The sequence below is a fragment of the Carassius auratus genome, chromosome 35, assembly GCF_003368295.1.
Source record: "Carassius auratus strain Wakin chromosome 35, ASM336829v1, whole genome shotgun sequence".
NCBI classification, from domain to species: domain Eukaryota; kingdom Metazoa; phylum Chordata; class Actinopteri; order Cypriniformes; family Cyprinidae; genus Carassius; species Carassius auratus.
In genome coordinates, this window is record NC_039277.1 from 8500940 (window position 1) to 8523560 (window position 22621).

Here is a 22621-nt window from a genome sequence, read left to right on the forward strand (position 1 = left end):
ATCTCCATAATCTCCTCTGTCATTTTCTTTGTCAAAATCTCATTGACAGAAAATCTTTGCTTTGATTTAATTTTCAAATGAGAGAGATAGAGAAAATATAGAGCACACAGAGCACAAAGAGAAATGGTTTAGAATGCTTCTGTTCATGCTTTTATAATGTTTGCCCCTCCCCTTTGTTTGGTAAACCATGAGAATTAGCTTTTCCCCTCCCCACGCCACAGGAAATATCAAAGTTCTCGCAAAAAATTATGTTTTCCTCTCACCTATGGCACCGGAAACATCAAAGTTCTCATGAGAATTATGTCCCATGTCATGTGAACTACTTCAGATACGGTTATGTTAGGTTAGAGCCCTAAAACAGAGGGAAGTTTTTTGAATATAATATTGAATATGTAAAATTATAGTGAACATTATATAATTATAACATGTTATAGTGACCAAAAAAAAACAACCGAAACAAATGTGTGTGAAATTTTAATATTTCTTATGTTTTATACAGCTAAAAGAGCCTGGGGTCAAATTGACCCCAAGGAACACAGATGCTATAAAAGGACATTGAAAAAATATCAGCAGGTTTATTTTATGTTTACAGAGTTGTCCCCATTAAATTAGGAAAATTCATTAAATCTGAAGAATTTTTTTTTTATAATGTATTTACAGATGTTAAATATTGAATAGTTTTTAATTAATCAATTAATTAATTTATATATTTATAAATATATATATATTTATTTATTTTTTGTACGCTGTGCATTTGGAGAACATCAAAGTATTTCTGTGAGAAAGAATTTCCTTTAGGATAGATAGACAACAGCATCTACTAGGGTCACAGAATTCAGTGTAACACCGGCACTTCTGGCTTATCTGATGAGTAGCCAAAGAGCTGCACGCACCCTACGGTCCTCAGCTGACAGATCCTCTGCTAACCTGATTCCATGGTCAGTGTGAATTCTTTGTAATTTTCCAGAGTAAGTCTTGGTATCTTCGCATGGCGAACTGAACAATTATTTGATGGTGTCTTCCACTTTCCTTTTTCCCAATCCGGTGAACCAAGTCAACAACATCTAACATTTTCTGTACCAGTGTAGGGCTATGTTACCCAAAAGTATATATATAAATACTATTGGTTTTACTAAAAAATTTACAGTAAACAATTTTACAAATGGTGAATTTAGAAAAAGAAAATAAGATCCACAGGCCTGTATTTTAAACCTTTTTTTTAGCGTCATTTTTTAAACAATAATATGGCCATATAAAATGTCCAAAAATTTTCTGGTAATCAGATGAAGGCAATGTATCATAATCAACTGAAAAAACCTTTTATTTTTGTACAAAAGAGGTTTATGGTTTTAAAATGTGATTACTCTTTTAAAAATAAAGATTTATTTATTAGAAGTAGCTTAAGACTGTTAAATAGTAATATTTATTCAAGTGAAACAACTTTTTTGACAGTTTGCCATGAGGACATTGCAGCTGGTGTGTCTGTATGTGATATGATGGTACAGTAGTTTTGTCAGATTAAATGTTGAAATGCTAATGAAGTGACACTCAGAGCAGCTGGGGATGAAATTTGTGTGTTCACATCATAGTGAGACAACCGAGACTGAAAACAAAGTGAGTGTTGTCCAGGCTTGTATAAACAAAACTGTGTGTTGCACCATCGTCTATTCATTCATTGTGGAAATTATGGCACCCTTACACATGTCAAATACTTATGCAGATTATTATTACTAAAAATCTCTTAATCTCTCTTTCTCCATGAGAAGCACTGAATGAATAAAAGGCGTCGCACAAGGTAGCCTAAATAAGGTGGCAATTAGTTGAGAAGACTAATAAAAATATTATCAGGTCTTTTAGAGGTTTGCTTAACCACAAAATATCAATTTGGTTTGAGAATGTAAAATGTTGAAGCAACATTTGAAAATAAATAAATACCCAGGCCTAATTTTGACAGACTTTGTTTGACAAAGGTTATCATTCTTAAGTCAATGTTGCAGAGCAACACAAGTGGTTAAAATTGGTGCATCAATGGAGACTGGTGTCTGATTGTTCTAAAGCCTTGATACAATTCTGTACATTTGCTTCAACGGTTTCAGTGATTCATCAAGTGTCACCCTACCCATCCTTACGGTCACAGTAAATGACCCGTTACTCTCTATTGCTAAAACCTCACTTGCATCTGTCAGCAGAATTAAATCCTGGTGGGTAGAGACCACCCACTGAGATACAGCAAAACTCAAGCAAAAAAAAAAAAAAAAATAAATAAACCCAACCCACACAGCTTAGATTCCAACTTTTATTGGGGTTTCAGTTCTGAAATCTGCAACACTTGCATCATAGCAGTTTACCAGAGCACCCTTTGGAGGAAGAGAAACAGCTTCGGTGAACGGTGCAGTAGAAGGACCAGCAACAGCTTGGGGTAAGGACCGGGATACACTTGCATAGGACTGAGACCCAGGAGCAAAAGTCACTTGTGGTATCTTAAGGCTGAGATGATCCACCAGAAGCAGTGCTTCTTTGCAGGATAGCAGTAGAGGACCTTGCATGGATGCCGGAGCTGCCTACGAAGGAAGCAAGCCGCTTCAGAGAACCCTGAACATTAGTAGATGGACCATCTTTGGGTGATGACAGCAATACACTTGCATAGGAGGAATAAGGTCCCTGGCCAGATTGGCTTGTGGGGTCTTGAGTTTGAGATGAACCACCATAAGCTGTGCCTCCCTGAAGAGCATGGGGAGTAGAGGACCCTGCCTGGGTACCAGAGCTGCCTGCAAAGTTAGAGGCAAGCTTCTTCTGAGAGCCCTGAATAGTAGATTGACTGGCAACACCTTGAGATGGGGATAATGCACATGGACATGAGTGAGGAACAGGGGCAAATTGACTAGCAGTACCTGGAGGCTCTGTTGATCCATCATAAGTGATACTTCCTTGCAGGCTAAAGGGACTAGAGAACCCTGCCTGGGTGCTAGGGCTGCCCATGAAGGTAAAGGCAAACTGCTTCAGAGAACCCAGAATAGTAGATAGACCAGCTTGGGGTAAGGACAGTGATAAACCTGGATACGAGGATGGATACCCAGGGGAAAACTGGCTAGCAATATCTTGAGGCTGAGGTAATCCACCAGAAGCAGTGCTTCCCTGAAGAGTGAAGCTGGATGGTCCTGCCTCGGTGCCAGAGCTGCCCATATAGCTAGAGGCATGTTGCTTAAGAAAACCTGGAAATGTAACTGGACCAGCTTGGGGTGAGAATGATGAATCTCGATAGAAGGATGGAGATCCAGGGGCAAACTGGTTGGTTGTACCTGGAGACTGCAGGGAACCACTGTAAGAGCTGGTCATTTCTTGCGAGGCAAAATCTGCTGAGGCCCCAATCTGAGCTCCAGAGCCTCCCTGGTAGGCAGAGGTAAACGGCTTCTGAGAACCCATAGTAGTAGATAAACCAGCTTGGGGTAAGGACAGTGATACACTTGCATAGGACGGAGACCCAGAGGCAGACTGACTTGCAGCAGCTTGAGGCTGATGTGATCCACCATAAGCGGCTTTTCCCTGCAGGATAGGAGTAGAGGACCCAGTCTGGGTGTCTGGGCTGCCCATGAAGGTGAAGGTAAACTGCCTCAGAGAACCCGGAACAGTAGATGGACCAGCTTCTGGCGAGGACAGTGAAACATTTGCATATAGGGAAGGAACGGGAGCAAACTGATTTTTAGTACCTTTAGACTGGACAGAACCACTGTAACCACTGCTCATGTCTTGTGAGGAAACATCTGTAGAGGCTCCAAACTGAGCCCCAGAGCTGCCCTGGTAGGCAGAGGTAAACTGCTTCGGAGAACCCAGAGTAGTAGATGGACCAGCTTGGGATGAGGACACTGATAAACTTGCATAGGACGGAGACCCAGGGGCAGACGGACTTGCAGCATCTGCAGGCTGATGAGGTTGTCCACCAGAATCAGTGCTTCCCTGCAGGATAAAAGAGGTTGAGGACCCCATTTGGGTATCTGGACTGCCCATGAAGGAAAAGGTAAGCGGCTTCAGAGAATCCGGAACCGTAGATGAACCAGTTTGGGTTGAGGACAGTGATGAACCTGGATATGAGGTTGGAGACCCAAGGGAAAACAGGCTAGCAGGACCTTGAGGCTGAGCTAATCCACCAGAAGCAGTGCTTCCCTGCAGAGTGAGGCTGGATGATCCTGGCTGGGTGCCAGAGCTGCCCATATAGGTAGAGGCATGTTGCTTCTGAGAACCCGGAACAGTAGAAGATGGACCAGCTTGGGATGAGGACAGTGATCCACTTGTATAGGAGGATGGAGACTTAAAGGCAGACTGACTTGCTATATTTTGAGGCTGATGTGATGCACCATAAGCAGTGCTTCCATGCAGGATAAATTGAGTTGATGATCCTGCCTGGGTGCTAGAGCTGCCAGTGTAAGTAGAGGTAAGCTGCTTCCCAGAAGCCTGAACAGTAGAAGATGGACCAGTTTGGGGTAAGGAGTGTGAAACACTTGCATATGGGGAAGCCCCAGGGGCAAACTGACTTGTGGTACCTTGAGACGGGACAGAACCAGTGTTAGAGCTGCTCATTCCCTGTGAGGCAAGACCAGTAGATGCCCCAAACGGAGCCCCAGAGTTATATTGCTTACGGGAACTCAAGACACTTCCAGCTAGTCCACCAGTGCTGTGGGGTGAGGAAAAGGGCTTGGAGTAGCCAAGAGCATATGGACTAGAGGTGGCTTGAGACGGTGGAAGCAACCCCCTGTAATACTTCCTTCCCAGTAATGTAAGTGGACCAGAAGCTCCCATTTGAGACAGAGAACCAGCCTGTGAAACTGCTCTATATGAAGACCTGCTGTTTCTGGTAGCTTGGGGTGCAGACATTGGAGCACTTGCATATTTTGTAGGGGACATGGGAGCATACTGACCCAGAGTGCCTGTAGACTTGTGAGATAAACTAACAGATCTATGATCTTCTTGCACAGGGATAAAGTATCTGGAAGTTGCAGACCGAGTGCCAGACCTGCTCTGGGTGCTTGATGTAGACAAACTGGGTGAACTCTGAACATTTGTAGACTGGCTAGAAACCCCCAGGGGTAAAGAGTCAAGCTTTTTAGCCATAAGGGATCCTGGAGTATATGGACTAGAGGTACTGAGAGACTGCAACATACCACTGTAATAGCCACTCCCTACTCGTTTGGGGATAGAGTTTGCAGACAATTTAGCCCCAGAGTTGCCCTGAGAATTGGCGGAGCCATGAGACTGGCTAGAGAAGCTTCTGTAAGAAACACTGCCCCGAGTGTACAGAGGTGTAGCATCATCTGTTGACTTTGAACTACTCTGAGGTCTAACCATATGTAAACTAGGGGAGCTTTGACTATTAGTAGACTGGCTGGATACCACCACGGGCTGAAACTGACTGGACATCTCTGGATATCGCTCTAAACTTAATCCACCAGAAACACCTGGAATGGTTGATCCAGAGGTTGCCGAACTGCTTGAAGGCTGTTGATTCAGGGACAGAGGCAAGGTAGTGGAGACAGAGCTGCTTGAAGCAGTTTGGGCATGGGACGTTGACCGATAGATGTTGGAACCACCTTTAACAAACTGAAGTGGATTCAACTTCGACTTGCTTTTCAGGGTTTTTTTAGGGAACAAACTGGAGCCCACTTCTTCAATAGGCAAATTCTTTGTCACATAGACCTCTGACATAGAAGACTGGACTGCAGGAGGTGAGAAAGCATCAGAAGGCTGACCCCACCCATGATTGGAATGTGTCCCACAAGTCCCACTAAATGCACATTCCTTGAAATTGCTGGGGCTGGGGGGATGGGGGTAGCTGTATTTAAATCCATCAGCAATCCTCCAAAACAAAAAGAAGATTACTGGCAAGAGCAACCTGCAAAAATAAAAATAAAAGATAAGTATTGTAAATGTGTGCAGTCATTTACAAACACAGACTGAATGAACAAACTCACCCTGTCCACCGTTGATCCATGACAAATAAAAAAATACTCCAAATACCCAATGTTCTAGTTTTCAAACCACCACACAAAACACAAAATTCCAAGCATATGTGCAGTTAGAGTTAAGTGTATTTTAAAGGTGTTCACCAGTCCAATAAGAGCAAATGACTAATTATATGAAATACTGTTCACCTGGGAAACTGGTCTTTAGAAGATTGCTTGCTTTGTGAAGGCTGTGATACCCTCTGCAGTTAAAACATTTTAAAGCAGCTAATTAATCCCAGAACATTACTTTCACAGTGTATGATATCCTCATACAAATATACCACATCATATTACAAAAAATATAATTATATTACTTTTATCAAACTAATTTTGATATTAAGATCATTAGTTTGCAGTGAATTATACCTTTTGTTCATTTTGTTATTTGGCTGTTTTGTTTACTTATTTACTTTTTTTTTTGCTCAGTCCTTTCTTTTGCAAATATGTGGCATTGATTTGCAGAGCTAAATTATGTGGAGATTCAAAACAGTCCCATTACCTTTTATTATTGTCTGTTGCCCCATCAACACAGACACGCGTTTAGCTGTATGCGTAAATATTTTGTATCACCTAATAATAGCAAGGCAGCAGAGCACACTGCAAAGTGCTTTAATAGCAACCTGACAAAGGCAAATCAACCAGTATTCATACTGGGATATTTTAATACTTTTTTGTTAAGAGAGACTCTTCCAAACCTGCAGCAATATATTGATAGCTCAACCATTTTCTCATGTGCATCGGATCTGTGGTATGGTAACATTGAGGGTAGGGCATTATGTAGAGCACACACTGGCAGACTGGTTCATAAAGTGATCCATCTACTGCCAAAATACAGAAAACCTGTTAGAAATGAGAAACCGGTAGAAAAGAAAATCCTTGTTTTGAGCAAGGATAAAGTGGACGTTACAGGATTGTTTGCACTATAAACTGGGATATGTTCTTTGATTCATGCAGAGAACCTCATGAGTTATCAGACTATATCACATCTTATATTAAATTCTGTGAAGATACTGTAATTGATACTAAAGTGGTTAAAATCTTTTCAAGCCATGGCTTATTAAAGATCTGAAGAAATACCTTAATGAGAGCTTTACATTTCTAGTCTATTAGAACCCACTGCACTTAAACCAACTATGTGGAAGAGCATTTCTATTGAAAGTGACGTGGCATTCAGCCAAGAATGGTGACCCATACTCAGAATTTGTGCTCTGCAATTAATCCATCCGAAGTGCAAACACACAGAGCAGTGAACACACACCGGGAGCAGTGGGCAGCCATTTATGCCATTTATGGTTCCATGCCTTGCTCAAGGGCACCTAAGTCATGGTATTGAAGGTGGAGAGAGAACTGTACATGCACTCCCCCCACCCACAATTTCTGCCGGCCCAGAACTCGAACTCACAACCTTTCGATTGGGAGCCCGACTCTCTAACCATTAGGCCACAACTTCCCTTATAGTTATTGAGTGACTATAGTGCATTGCAATAGGTAGCATCTCAAAGTTAATACTGAATAAAGACTAATTAGCACATTTTGTTAGGTTTACACATGAATTACACTCTAAAAACTAATTCATTGGACTTTTAGTCATTACTTAAAATGTATATGTTGTTGTGAAATACAAAATCAAGTTCTGAGATACTGTTAGACTTTTTAATTGTAATTTTTATTTTATTGAGCTGGGATGACACACAAATTATGCTTATTGATGAAATATACTATCAAGACTTGTCAGAGTTTAACATTTTCAGTTAATCAAAAAACAATTTAACTTTAAGTTCTGTTAAGGTAAAAAACTATGTGATGACCCGTAAACGGCCCACAGTTTCAACGCGCAACCAGATGACAAGACGAGTGAAGCATGTGGTGAATGGTAAGTAATTTTTCTTAATCTCCTGTTAATCTTGAGTACCTATAGAGTAGTACTGCATCCTTCATATCTCCAAAAAAGTCTTTAGTTTTATTATATTTATAAAAGAAAGATAGTCTGTACAGTTTTTTTTTTTTTCGGAAAAACACAAGCGGCTGGAGGCGTGACGTGTGGGCGAAGCTAAAGAAACACGAGCGCAAGTAGGCTTTTGCGTTGAGAGTGTCTGGAAGCTGTGACATTACCGTGAGGAAAAAACCATCATCCAAAACAAACCATGGGTAACAGTCAGATTCATCCGTATATTTATGATCCAGAATCAGATCCCGAGGCTGAAATTGAACAAGAACAGCAGCAGCAAAGACTACAGCAGGACGTCTCTATGTAGTATGTATTGAAACTGTATATATTTGCTTAGCGGTTTTGGAAAATGACTAAGTTCCACTTTATGTCGTCCGTTTTTTGAAATAGGGCTTATTCACATTATTTCCTACATTTAGATAGGTGGGCAAATGCATTTTTGTGTCAGTGCATGCATTGTTTTAGTTTGACTGGGTCGGCGTTAGCTTAGCTTAGCACAATGAATGGAATCCTTTGTTGCCAGCTAGCATGGCCGGAGTAAAAGTGATCAAAAAAAAACAAAAAAAAAACACTTAATTACTTATTTTGGCCTGCGTATTCACAACAAGTACAAATAGCGATCCAGATTAACACTAGGCGATTTCCTAGGCAGATATTGACTTGGGACTATATTATGGGGAAGCACAGGCGAAGCACTGCTACTTCGGCGCAGAGAATCACGCAACACATGAAAACATCAACTCTATGTGAATACAGGTATAATATGGGTCGATCTATACATGCGTCATGATTAAAATAATCACTTACTCTGTGGACAGCTGTCCATTTGGTCCATTCGGCGTGGGGCGTTTTTTCCAGTTCACTTTGTCACACCGGAAAAAAAAATCGAGTACTGCAGAATGGATCAGCGCCGTGAAATCCTCTGTAGATGTGACACAACTTCGGGCACGCTCATCTTGATCTGACGTGTTGAGCCTGGTCATCAATGGCAAAAACATGTCCCACTCTCTACAGCACAGACACTCTATTTCCGTCGGTTATAGATTGGCATATTCCCCCACATTCACGCCACCAGTTCATGTTGGCTCTCATCCTCACGTCCTCAGGCTGTTGAGCGAACGCAGCCTCCTCCTCCTGTCGTTCTATTTCCAAAGCACGCAGCTCGTCTTCTGTAAACTCTGGTTCAAATAGGTATGGTTCTGGTTCTTGACTGTCTGAGAAGTCACCCTCTTCGTCTCTCTCAAAATCAGCCATGTTCATCGCCATTCGTCTACTGTAAGGAAAATAGCCAGGCAGCTACTATTCACGCCGGTATGTTGACGGAAGTCGTGGGATTTCATGTGTTGCATGATTCTCTGCGCCGAAGTAGCAGTGCTTCGCCTAAGCAGCAGTGCTTCGCCTGTGCTTCCCCATAATATAGTCCCAAGTCAATATCTGCCTAGGAAATCGCCTAGTGTTAAACCGGATCGCTATTTGTACTTGTTGTGAATAAGCAGGCCACAAGAAGTAATTAGGTGGGTTTTTTTATATTTTTTGATCACTTTTACTCAGGCCATGCTAGCTGGCAAAAAAGGATTCCATTCATTGTGCTAAGCTAAGCTAACGCCGACCCAGTCAAACTAAAACAATGCATGCACTGACACAAAAATGCATTTGCCCACCTATCTAACTGTAGGAAATAATGTGAATAAGCCCTATTTCAAAAAACGGTGGAGTGTTCCTATAATGCTGTTTTTTTTTTTTTTTTTGTAATTTGTGCAGGGTTGTCTTGCCCTGGCAACCAAAAACACACTTCTTTTGTGAGATTTTGCTCTCTCGCTCTGGTCAGTGAATGTCTCTGCTCTGCTCTACGGGCGCGTGCATGCTCTTCCGGGAGAAGTGCCTGTAGGACCCATATAAGGAAATTCCACTCCATCTAACGTCACACAGACCCATACTCAAAAAAAAAACTTTCCGAAACTTGTGACAAACCGGAAGGTTTTTGTTCCAAAAATACTCCTTCAAACGTACAACTTAATTTTTGAAACTTTGTCCATGTTTAGCATGGGAATCCAACTCTTTAACAGTGTAAAAAACTTAGTTTGCATGAAATAGCATTTCACCCCCCTTTAATTACACATATTCACATTTGCTCAGGATTCAATTGGTGGTAGCCTACTGTAACTGAATACCGAAATATGCAAGTCCTTACTCTAAAAGTTATCATTATAGTCTGTGTGCCGAGGTAAAGTTAGCTAACGTTATAGCTGTAGCCTGAGTAGCTACACTACTTGTTCAAGTAATTTGCTCAAAACCAGTCAGAGTGATGTAAGGCCCTATGAATTCCGTTTAATTTTTTCCTAAATTTCATTTTATTTATTTTTCCAAATTTCATTTTTTACTGTTTAATTTTTTGGAATTCCATTTTTTTTATCTTCTGCTCATATTTTACTACAAAAGAGTGTGTTTTTAAGGTTTATGAATAAAATGTAAGATAGACATGTAATCAATATCGTTAGATATATATTTTTTTTTTCTTCGTCGGAAGAAACCATTTCGAAGCAAGTTTGGTTTCATGAACAAAGGCACTCGCTCTCTGGTAACCTAGCAACGTGGGGGGTGACACGCTAACAGCCAATCATGCAACAGTTTGGCTAACCCATATTGTTGTCTCGTGTTGGATTCTTCAGTAACAGAACCTACTGTCTATGAACAGAATCTGCGTGGATTGATAAGTGAAAAGCCTTATAGAGCATCACAGTCCTGCCCACAGCCGGCGCCGGAAGTAAAAATTCAATACAATTTCTGCATTGACAGTTGGGGTATAAGCCATAAGAACGTAACCATACATGGTAGACTTAAAACCAGCTACGGCTGTGATTAGCGATAGTATAAACGCTCATATAAACGCCAAAGGTTCATGGGGCACTAACTTTGTTTTGAGATAAATGCCTTTTATTCACGATGTCTTGGATAAGTTCTTCATTACAGGGTCCTGAACAATCCTGAACAATCCTACAATCCCACAGTGATGCATCTGATTGGTGGAACTTGTGTAACTGTCCTGTTAAACCCCCCGAATGTCTGTGAAGTCTGAAGATTGTTCATAAAAAAATTAATAAAATTAAAACCTGTGTTGCGTTTTTGCACGGTAGACTTATCAGTGCAATCATGATCTCCTTGGCTGCCATAATGGCTTTTTTCAAGGAGGAAAACAAAAGCGTTCAAAGGGGTGAAAACCACTTCAGATCGGGTCATGTAGTTGAGTGTAGGGTCAGCTTGTGGGTTTTGTAAGTGCCAGCATGAGGGACAAGACCTACAAAGTTTTGGTGAGTTTTGCAGGGAGGTTGGTAACGTTAGTTAGCATTCTCGTCCACTTTAGCTAGGCTACTGTAGCCTTCATATGTTATGAGTCATATCAGAGACAGTTTATAAGAGACATGCCACTTCCTCAATCCTCAATACAACTATATAAGGAAAACCCCTAATGGCAAAGATGGCGGTTGTGTGCAACTTGTCCCACCCCTCCCACTGGAAAGCCAATCATCTGTTATACCTATATAAAACACTATTTATTTACACGATTAAAAGTGAAAGAACTGCTATTACTGCACATTCACTATATAAAATAAAATTCACTGGAGGAAAAAGTAAAACACAACTGTTTTATTTACTGTGGATCTGAATTACAAAAGTTAAGTGTTAATGTTTCTGTCTCACCCTGTACTTCTTCACGGCTTTCTTTAGTACTGGATCACGGCAGAAAGCCACGTCTACACACACACACACACACACACACACACCAATATTTTTAATTTCATTTGTAATTCTTCAATACAGTAGCTAACTAAGTTTCACCTGTGTCATCGTCACTAATTGCAGATGGACTCTGACCGCTCCTCACCTAAGGGGAAGGAGAAGGGGATGTCTAGTTTGTCCTGAGAGGCTGACCAAGTCTCAACTTGAAGAACCCCTTGGTGCACAACACCAGGATACCAGGAGAAGATGAAGGCATGTGTTTTGTCCTTGCAAGGCACACGGCAAAGTGACTGAAGACCTGAGTAGAGAGATAAATTAAGTAAAATTATTTGAAACGTGTTATGGCCGTGGCAGGGTGGCCCACCAATAGTAATTGTAGTTACTATTCTTGTTGTGAACGGCCTAAAATGATCTAATTTGGCCAAATTAACTGAAGATCTGATGTGTCATAACAAGTTAAAAAGCATTTCCAGACTTGCTTTTAGACAGATGTGTTCAATTAAAATCAACATGGAAATAAAGGCAGACTGTGAGGTGTGGACAGATATACTGTTAGAACGGGAAAAGACGGCACTAATAAAGAATACAGTGGACTCAATATAAACTTTAGGATATAAACGCTCTGACTACTTACAATGGGCACAGTCTGCATGAGAGTTGAGGCAATGGTCAATATTTGTGGGCAATACTGCAAAATTTTGTATTGATCCGATACCAAATACATATAGGGTCAGTATCGCCTATACCGATACCAATACAATACTTTTTATTTAAAAAAAAATTAAAAAAATTAAAAAATCAAAAAATTTGTGTAGGGGAGAGCAGTAGGTCTATGTCATTATTTCTGAGATGGATGAATGATCAATTATTTAGGCAAAATTTTTTATTAATGTACTGAAGTCCACAAAATTATTAGTTATTAGGCACTGTAGAATGAATTCTATACAGCCTTTTAAAAAAATAAAATAAATAAAGAATAAAATAAAATAAAAAATCTCCCTTTTTTCTGGTTTTAAAAGCAAATGAAATAAAATGCACACAATTATTACTGAAGAACAAACAAAGAACAAATATACCTGTGCAATAACATTCCCTGAGCCCCCCTTCTGAATTTGGTATCAGCTTCGCTCTCTCTGTTCGCTGCTCCTTGGCGCGTTGTGTCACGTGACGACACAACAACGAATCATAGCAGAGCAGCAGGACGGGGAGTAGCAGCAAAGTGAGCCAGGATGTGAGAGACTTAGGTCTCTGCAGAGCAAAAGTGGGCGTTTATCACAATGTGGGTGTTTTTCCAAACTGCTGGGTCTTTCTAAATCATGCAATCTAAATGATCCCCCTTACCCAACCCCACCCCTAAACCTAACGTCACTATTACATCAACCAATCAGGTATCATGGTGTAAAAACACCCTGATCTGGAAACTCCCATTACTTTCCTGCAGAGACCTATACTTGGAATGTGAAAGCAGCATTTGCTCTGGATTGTAGAGGTACAAGACACGAGCAAAGTATAATATATTTAAATTAAAATATTGATTAAATTACAATTGTATTGATCCGATACCAATACCAGAGTTGGCATCGATACTATAGATATTTAGATCGATCTGCCCACTCCTAATGGTCAATGACAGCAGGAGGAAAAGCTGGAGAGCACGTTTGTACAATGTCATATGGATTCGCCAAAATTGTATGAATTATTAATACTTTGATGTAGCACAGGGCTCGTGCTGATGGGGTTATGGGGTATGTAAAAAAGTAAAAACAAAAAACAAATTTGGTGCAAAATGTAACTGCAGTAAAGTTCTGTTGACATGCTCAGACCAACACAGACGTACCACTGGAAATGTTTGCCTTTGCAGCTTTTGGTCTACTCCATAAACACACAAGATGGTCAAATGTATCCCTCTCCACAAATAAGACAGGTTTGAATAGAGTTTGACAGGCCTTCCTTTGGTCTTCCTTTCAACTGAAACACAGAAAAAGTTTAATAAACTTCATAAAAGAGCCTCTGGACACTGAATGTTGTAGGAGCTTGAGATGTATGTGATATGAAGAAACTGCAAAACAGAAAAGAAAAATACCTCAGTAAAACAGTTATCATGGTAAATAATATGGTAAGTGTTTTGGTCACTGGGTATTACACATTCGTTCACTGGCATTCGCAACAGATTTGTAAAGAAAATTTACAAATCTGTAAACGTCAAACTGCACTTACTTCCAGATTAATTGCAAAGAATCCGAGCAGTACCTTAAAAAAATAAACCATAAAATAAAATAGTTTAACGTTACACACCTGGACAACAACGCTCGGTGAACTGTTGGGTCACTTCTCCTTTTTGTGAGCTGTAACGATGGTAACGACAGTCAAAGGTCATTTGATGACGACACACCTTACAAACGAGACTGTCGTAATAAGACCACTAGAGGGCACTTGATTTGAAAACGTAATAATGGGTCGTAATACGCTGCTTGCACAAACGACCTATGTGGTCATTTTTAGAAGGAGGACAGTCTCAAAATGAATATAAATCATGTGGCAAAACATAGAAACAAATAGAGACATCATTAGCATAGCTGCTGATCCAACAAAGTAAAATTAATTAGTTTAACCCAAGCTAAAGAATAAAAATGTGCATTGATCAGATGCAACTACACTCACAATTTTGAATATATTAGTCGATTGCTTGGCGAAAGAGATGTGTTTTTAATCTAGATTTAAACAGAGAGAGAGAGACACACACCTAGCACACTGTAACAGAAATGAGTCGAACCAGACAAATTAAAGAGTCTATCAAAGCTGTGTTGGAACACGATCCGAATTCCTCAGGAAGTCATAAAATTCTGTGCCACAAGTCCCAAGGAAGATAACCAACCAACCAACTTGTTCACACAACAGCTTTCAACATTAACACCACTAGAGCAATTATTGACAATTTTAATTCGCAGAAGAGATTGTCAAATTTGTTGTTAGTAATTGAAATGCAACGCTGGACATCACATGGAAACCCATGAGAGTACTGCACAAGTTCCATTGACTTCCCCCACCCAGCAGAACCAGACTGAAATTCCTAAGGGGGAAGGGCTTTGTAGCCTCTGGTCTCCAACAGAACATCCCTATGTGAGAGAATGACAAAGAAACAGTTTTTTGTACATATATATGGACCAAAATGAACACCAACATGACTTGTCCATCGATTCACTCCATATTCATTTATGTGTAACCCACACATTTGACTATCATGTTATAATCACTTATTGTGTATGTTTTTTTAATAACTATGGGATAGCTTAAGGATTCATAACTATGTTTGTTGTGTGATTGAATCTGCTTGCTTGAATTAGAACAGACAATCATTTATTTGTCAAATATATCATAACCTGGTAATAGGAATCATGTCCAAAATTAGACCCTGCAAGGCAGGAAAATTCGGACCACATGCTTGGTAAGATAAACATATGATTTATGATACCCCCAAGCCAAGACAATATCTGATTGGTCAAGTCAGCATTTGAGGTGTGGCCAACAGGCCAGTTTAAATACTTAGGACACCATAAAATCTTTGCTTTTAGTCTCTAGCTGTGCTTCTGCTATTAGTCATGTCTGTGCTTTTAGTTGTTAGCTTTGATTCTGCTATTTGTCATGTCTGCTTTTAGTCTGCTCTTAGCTTTTAGCTTGTAGCTTTGCTACCTAGCTTTAGCTTTTAGCCATGCCTTTTGTCATCACTATTCTTTGAGCGCGGTTGCAGAGTGCTTCAGCCTGCACGCCTGCTGCTACTTAGCCACGATGAGAAGGAACACCACCTAGTCTCGTCAAACTTTATTTCTTTTCTTTTCTTTTCAGTTTGAGAGTTTCATGAGTTAAGTTTTGTAACGTCGACCTCGTCTGCGCGTTCAACTTCAACCAGCCACACAACTCCATTTTCAGCCAACGCCCCACCACGGGCCTTCCCAAGACGTCACTTCAGCGACTACTGAACTTCCAGCCAATCAGCGACATCGGGATACCTCTTTCACCGGGATTCCCTTTTTCACAGGAGACGCAAGTAACCTCCAGACTGTGACCTTTACTGGTGTATCTAATATAATTTTAACCTCACTGAGGAACTCAATGCGAGGGCTAATTACGTGATTGATGGCTGTTCATGTCTATGCAATTTAACGTATTGCTGTAAACTTGGGATTTCATATTTCCATTCTCTTAAACTCATCTTTCCCTAACTTTCAATCTTCCTGCAACTTGTATGAATCTGTGAGTGCTGTGAGTGTTAGATTAGTTTATATGTCTTAGATTGATCAAATAAAGCCTTATTCATATTGAAAAGAGAAGTGTCTTGTGTTTTGTGCTTACAAGTTAATAAGTCTTAAACTGCCGATCTTTTTACTGTGCTAATTGATAGTGTTTCACTATAGTTTGGATATTAATATCCAGCGCAGATTTGATGTTAACTGGCTCGTTCAGTGAATTGCAGGGCATCTCAGTGATCAGCCGTGAAACAGTGATTCTGTTCAAATTGCCTTTAAAATCTTAAATGATTCCCTTTGTGCTAAGTTGACCTGTTTCCATTACAACACATTCACGTTTAAATTGAGTAGGCTACAACAGGCTAATTTAAAACTAAATGAAATTGTAGCCTACGCACACTACTGTTGCTAAAAAGCATCTGATATGACGCACTTGGCTTGGCTGGCAAAGTCCAACTGCGTCCTGTAAAATGCGGGTGGGTTGCATTGGAGGTGGTAAAGCCGAGCATCTCTCACAGACGATAAGGGTGTTGAAAGTGTCAAATAGACTTCTCTTGAAAGATAAATAATGGAAAATATTGACCTCCATTAGGTGCAGACAATCTTAATCATAGATCAAACATAAGTCGTTGTTGCGGGGAAACGTCCGTTACGTGTAGGCAATGATGAGGTGAATTGATGACTGGCGAAGCCCTGAGTGTGTAATAACATTGTGGATGGTTTTACAATAAAGTTGGTTGAAAGCCACGTGCCTGTCATCATGCGTGGGCAGAAAACGCCGAAGGACGTGACAAAACGGCCTTATATGAGGCCCTGAGATGAGAACGGGTTGGTAATAACATGCGTTTTTAGAGTGGTAATTTCTCTGTAGTGTATCACAACATTTTATTGTATTTTTTTTTTTTGTGTGTGTGTGTAACAGTGATTTTTGTAGTGCAGTTTTGATGAAGAGTTGTTTTTGCTTAAGGCGGGCGTACACGGTGCGAATTCGGATGGTCGGAAGATCATATGTCCACGCACACGGCACGAGTGAGTTTATCTGAAAATCGTACGGACGAGATGATATACGAAACGATTTTACAACCCGCAAATTCCAGAAGCAATCGCACGAAGATGATAGACGCGTTCGACTTGAAGCACCGCTGCATGCACAGAAGGATCACTGTATGACATTAAAGTACCGCGAGAGCGATAAGAGAGCACACAAATCCAATGCATTCGCTCTCGCGGTACTTTGATGTCATACAGGTGATCATTCTGTGCAGCGCTGCTTCAAGTGGAACGTGCCTGATGTCACTGTGCTTCCTCTCTCATAACTGCAAATAAAATATTGATACGAGCCGTTACTGTTTCCTACACGTACAGGTTATTTTTCAGCAATAGGAAACGGGGACGTTTGGTTACCCTGTGTGTGTGTTCTTGTATATGATTTATAAATATCTGAAATGGGTATAGGGCTTGGGCGTCGTGATGTCATTACTTGGCGTGGCCGCCACGTTGGTAGCCTCCTTTACTGCTACTCGGGCTACTGCGCAGTGTTTAGACACACTCCCTCTCATCCGTGTGTCTTAATTTGATTAATTAAAAATCTATTTCAACCATGGTAAACCGTTGCTGTATTGTGGGGTGTAATAGCGCAACATATAATCGCCATGAGAAAAATAAAATGAGAATGGATTCACTTTACACCATTTTCCTGCTTGGAGGCGCGACCCATAGCGCGACCACGGAGACCATAACATCTGAATATTCATTTATATAGCTTAAGTCAACATTGAAAATAAGGGAAATTTCTTGGGTTAACGTTACTCATCCAAAATACGGGAAATTTCAACATTCATCTTTTTGTTGCTAACCCTCTGCTGACATAAGAATTTGGACTACAAAACTGCTGCATTAACCAACGTTAAGCGATTTGTGAAGCTAGGTCTAACGTGACTTTAGTTACAGATTGGCGTGAAATCGTGCTCTCACAACAACCACGCTATCTTAAAAAGCCCAACATCACGCTAAGGTTGCTTTCAAGTAAGCAAAACAGCTGTTTCACTGGAAGGGCAAGGAGTAGCAACAGGAAAACAACACAGAGACTTGACAGGTACGATTGAAGAGCTAACGGGATATTTTACAGGAAAATACCCATCCATTTGTGAACTGACTTGTAGCTTCGGAACTATTCTGAAGTGTAGGCGCTCACAAAACAAACAAGGTAGCCGAAGATATCTGTAATGCAAAAGTGCGGCAGCAAGTCTCCGTCTGTACTCCACTATTTGTTGGGAATTTCATATGGTTCCAAACTGTTTATAGTGCCGATTTTGTCCACATACCGGTCCCTGGCATCCATATTTAGCGTATTCCTATAACTCCCACATAATTTTTGCGATATTAACATCTTTTTTCTTTCTCTCTACTCATCTCTTCTTGTTCAACTTGCTGTATGTTTACATTCGCAAGGCTAGCAACAGGGCCGCCACGCCCCAGAATACAACTCGGCGCCCAAGCCCTATTACAATGTAAACATGGTTTGTGAAGACAATTCCTGTGCCCTCGTAAACCAAATGGCTTTTAAAAAATACTATACAGCGTTTAATATAAATTTTCAACATGCATTTTCTGTGATGGATAGATGTATGGGGATATACAGTATAGAATACCTTTACGTTTATGGAGTGTCCCTGTAAACTACGTATGCGTGTGTGAGAGAGAGAGCAAGAGAGAACTAAAAAGGCATTGGAACACATTGCTAGAAACATCATACAGCGCTCGCTGTTCCTGTGAGACTTCAGCGAGTTTATCCTCCTGGTCAATAGTCCACATTCGCTGGGGTGCTGCCGTCTTCGTCTTTCTTCTTCTGTGGTTTTCCTAGTTCGTGATTGGTCAACTTCAGATAAATCAACAAATCGGCTCGTTCAACTGCACAAATTCAAACCGATAGCTCACAAACTTTTTAGACATGGAAGTCGGGAAGTGCTCGTAAGCCACTCTGCTCGGCTCGTAATTCATCGCAAATGATACGAGCCGCGACCATACGAGAATACGCGATTTCCATAAGATTTAAAAAAAAAAAAAAAAAAAATGCATGCGAACTCGTAAGAAAGCAAAAATCGCATTGTGTACGCCCGCATTTACAGCAACCATGAAACAAAAGTATGTAGTATAGCAGGGATGATAATTATAAACTGAGAAATACAGAGTTGTGAAATTTAAATTGCATTTCCAGCTCTGTGTATACTTTGTTTCCCTTTTCTAGAATAATCAGTTTTACGTTTACCTTTTTTTTTTTACAGTCTATTTTGTGAAAGCTGGAACGGTTTCTTGTAGCTTCACTCTTGAAAGTTTTCAGAACAAATCATGATTTTGAAAATATGAAATGAACTACAAAGTGAACCCACTAAATGGGTTTCTGGTGGGAAATCAAATTCCCTAGTCATACCTACAGAAGTAAATCACAGATTAAAAAAATATATAATTCTGCTTTCACTACTCTGAAAGCTGCACTAATGAAACTAACTGTAGTGAATACAGATCACTGACATTTTATCACCATGATTGAACTGAAACCAATTTCACTGACATTTAAAAGGGGGCTCTTTAACATACAGAGAGACAAAAACCCTTTCTTCCAATCTTTATTAGGGTTTCAATTCTGAAAGACACATGCATCATATCAGTTTACCATAGCTGCCTGTGGAGGTAGAGAAACTATTTCTGTAAACCAAGCAGTACCAGGACCAGCAACATCTTGAGGTGAAGACCATGATACACTTGCATAGGAGGACAGAGAACAATGAGCAAACATCTCAATGTATATGCATCTTTGGACGATAAGCAATTGCCACCATTCAGTGAAGCAGAATACGAATGTGTGGTGAATTTATATTCTAAATGACATATTTTGCACTCCGGTCATAAACTGTCACTGCAATGTTTTATCAAAACCGTGGTCAAACGAGCCTAACAATGTTGTTTTTCGATCAAGTAAGAGTATAAATTAAAGAGGGCTGTTAGATGGACATAAGCGGAAGTCATTACTGATCTTTGACAGTGAAGGGGTTAAACTGTACATTGCACCTTTTTAAAAAAAAATAAAATAAAAAAAAACACACACCCCCCACACAAAAACTGCTTGACATCCAACCTTTATTGGGGTTTCAATTCTGAAAGGCACTTGAATCAGTTGCCGGTGAAGGTAGAAGTAAACTGCTGAGAAATCAGCAGGACCAGAACCAGCAACATCTTGAGGTGAAGACCGTGATACACTTGCATAAGAGGACTGAGACCCAGGAACAAACGCACTTGCGGTATCTTCAGGCTTAGATTATCCACCATAAGTAGTGCCTCCCTGCAGGATAGCAGTAGAGGACCCTACCTGGGTTCCAGAGCTGCCTACGAAGGTGGATGGAAGTTTCTTCAGAGAGCCATGAACAGATTGACTGGCAACACCTTGAGGCTGCGAGCCATCAAAAGTGACACTTCCTTGCAGAGTAAATGGTGAAGACCCTGATTGGGTTCCATAGCTAGAGGTAAACCGCTTTTGTGAACTCTGAAAAGTAGAGGGATGGTCTACACCTGGAGGTGACAACGCACATTTGCAGTACAAGCCTCCATATGGACTGCTAGCAGCAAAGTGACTCATGTCTTGAAGTTGACTTGATCCACCATAAGCAGGGCTTCCATGCAGGGTGAAGGGAGTAGAGGATCCTGCCTGGGTGCCAGAGCTGCCAGTGTAGGTAGAGGTCAGCTGCTTCTGAGGACCCAGAACAGTAGATGGACCAGCTTGTGGGGAGGACAGTGACACACTTGCAGCAAATGGGTAAGACCCGAGGGCAAACTGACTTGTGCTACCTGGAGACTGGACAGAACCACTGGAAGAGCTGCTCATTCTCTGCGGGAGCAAACCAGTAGAGGCCCCAAGCTGAGGCCCAGAACTGATCTGGTAGACGGAGGTAAGCCGCTTCTGTGAACTAGATTGACTGGCAACACCTTGGGGTGAGGACTGGGATAAACCTGGATAGGAGGATGGAGACCCAGGGGCAGACAGACTTGTGGTACCTTGAGGCTGACTTGATCCATAAGCAGGACTTCCATGCAGGGTGAAGGGAGTAGAGGATCCTGCCTGGGTGCCAGAGCTGCCAGTGTAGGTAGAGGTCAGCTGCTTCTGAGGACCCAGAACAGTAGATGGACCAGCTTGTGGGGAGGACAGTGACACACTTGCAGCAAATGGGTAAGACCCGAGGGCAAACTGACTTGTGCTACCTGGAGACTGGACAGAACCACTGGAAGAGCTGCTCATTCTCTGCGGGAGCAAACCAGTAGAGGCCCCAAGCTGAGCCCCAGAGCTGACCTGAGAGGCAGCACTATATTGCTTTTGGGAACTCAAGATACTGGTGGACTGACTGAAAGCACTTTGGGTTTCTTGGGAGCTGGACACATGCAAAGAATCACTGGTGGATTGGCTAGAAACACCAAGCTGGGCAGGATAGCTACTTCTCTCTCTTAGGGTAGAAACTGGTCTAGAACCACTTGCAGCATATTGGGTCACCAAACGTAGTCCCCCAGTAACACCTGGAACAGTTGATCCAGAGGACGCAAAACTGCTTGAAGACTGTTGATTCCGGGACAGAGGCAAGGAAACTGATACAGAGCTGCTTGGAGTAGCCTGGGCATCGGGCATTGATGGATAGCTGCTGGAACCACCTTTGACAAACTGAGCTAGATTCCATTTTGACTTGCTCTTCAGGGGCTTAGTAGGGAACAAACTGGAGCCCACTTCTTCAACAGGCAAAGTCCCAGTCACATGGACCTCTGACATGGAAGACTGGACTGCATGGGGGGTAAGACCATCAGAAGGCTGACCCCACCCATGATGGGACTCTGAATATGCTCCACCTATAGAATTAAAACAGAAGGCTTTTACACAAGTCTCACTAAACGCATTCCTTTAAATAAGAGGGAGAGAGCACAACTCACTTTTAAATCCATCAGCATTCCTCCAAAACAAGAAGACTACTAGCAAAGATAACCTACAAAATTTTAAGACACATTAACAAATGTTTGTGGAGTCATTCACAAGCACAGATTGAATGAACAAACTGACCTTTTCCAACCTTGACCCATAGCCAAAAAAACCCACAAGTACTCCAAAAACCCAACGTTCACGTTATCAAACCACCACACAGAACCAACAAATCCAAACATACTTGCAACTGGAAGTAAGTGTATTTTATATGCCTTCACCATTCCAATTAACGCAGATGACTAATTATATGAAATCTTGTTCACCTGGGAAACTGGCTAAAAGACAATTGATGCTTGTTTTGTGAAAACTCTTGAGACCCTTTGTGTAATGTCTACATAAGATATTATACACGCACCTTATACAAAATATACATTATATTAAATACAAATCTGTTAATAGGATAGCATGCTAATTACTTTTATCAAACTAATTTTGATATTAAAATCATTAGTTTGAAATTCTATATTTTTATATATATTTTTTTGCAAAACTTTTAATTTTTTAGCTCATTACATACTTTTGCAAATGCATGGCATAAATTTTATGCTAAATTTAGGTGGCGATAAAAACAATTACCTTTTCTTATTGTCTGAGCTAGCAAGTTACTTGAATAAGGCTGTGCAAAACTAAATTTCCTAGTGAAATGAATATGCATCCTTTTGCGCAAATGACATCAGCA

General features: G+C 40.9%; 2 protein-coding genes across 3 annotated transcripts; both read right to left on the reverse strand.

Annotated features, from left to right (window-relative positions):
* Nucleotides 1-2282: 2282 nt before the first annotated feature.
* LOC113054250 (apomucin-like) lies at nt 2283-6061 on the reverse strand. 2 transcript variants are annotated; one of them, XM_026219662.1, is made up of 3 exons: nt 5964-6061; nt 3708-5884; nt 2283-3644 (listed from the first exon to the last, which is right to left on the reverse strand). In XM_026219662.1, exons 1-3 carry the CDS (start codon nt 5981-5983, stop codon nt 2482-2484), a joined length of 3360 nt encoding a protein of 1119 aa, XP_026075447.1. In that variant the 5' UTR covers nt 5984-6061; the 3' UTR covers nt 2283-2481. The 2 variants fall into 2 exon arrangements, with proteins under 2 accessions (XP_026075447.1, XP_026075446.1); XM_026219661.1 differs by having other exon boundaries at nt 2283-5884.
* A 13985-nt stretch (nt 6062-20046) lies between these two features.
* Nucleotides 20047-22115, reverse strand: LOC113054259 (mucin-12-like). Its single transcript, XM_026219680.1, has 3 exons — nt 22021-22115; nt 21894-21946; nt 20047-21812 (listed from the first exon to the last, which is right to left on the reverse strand). Exons 1-3 carry the CDS (start codon nt 22038-22040, stop codon nt 20242-20244), a joined length of 1644 nt encoding a protein of 547 aa, XP_026075465.1. The 5' UTR covers nt 22041-22115; the 3' UTR covers nt 20047-20241.
* Between the last annotated feature and the right edge of the window lie 506 nt (nt 22116-22621).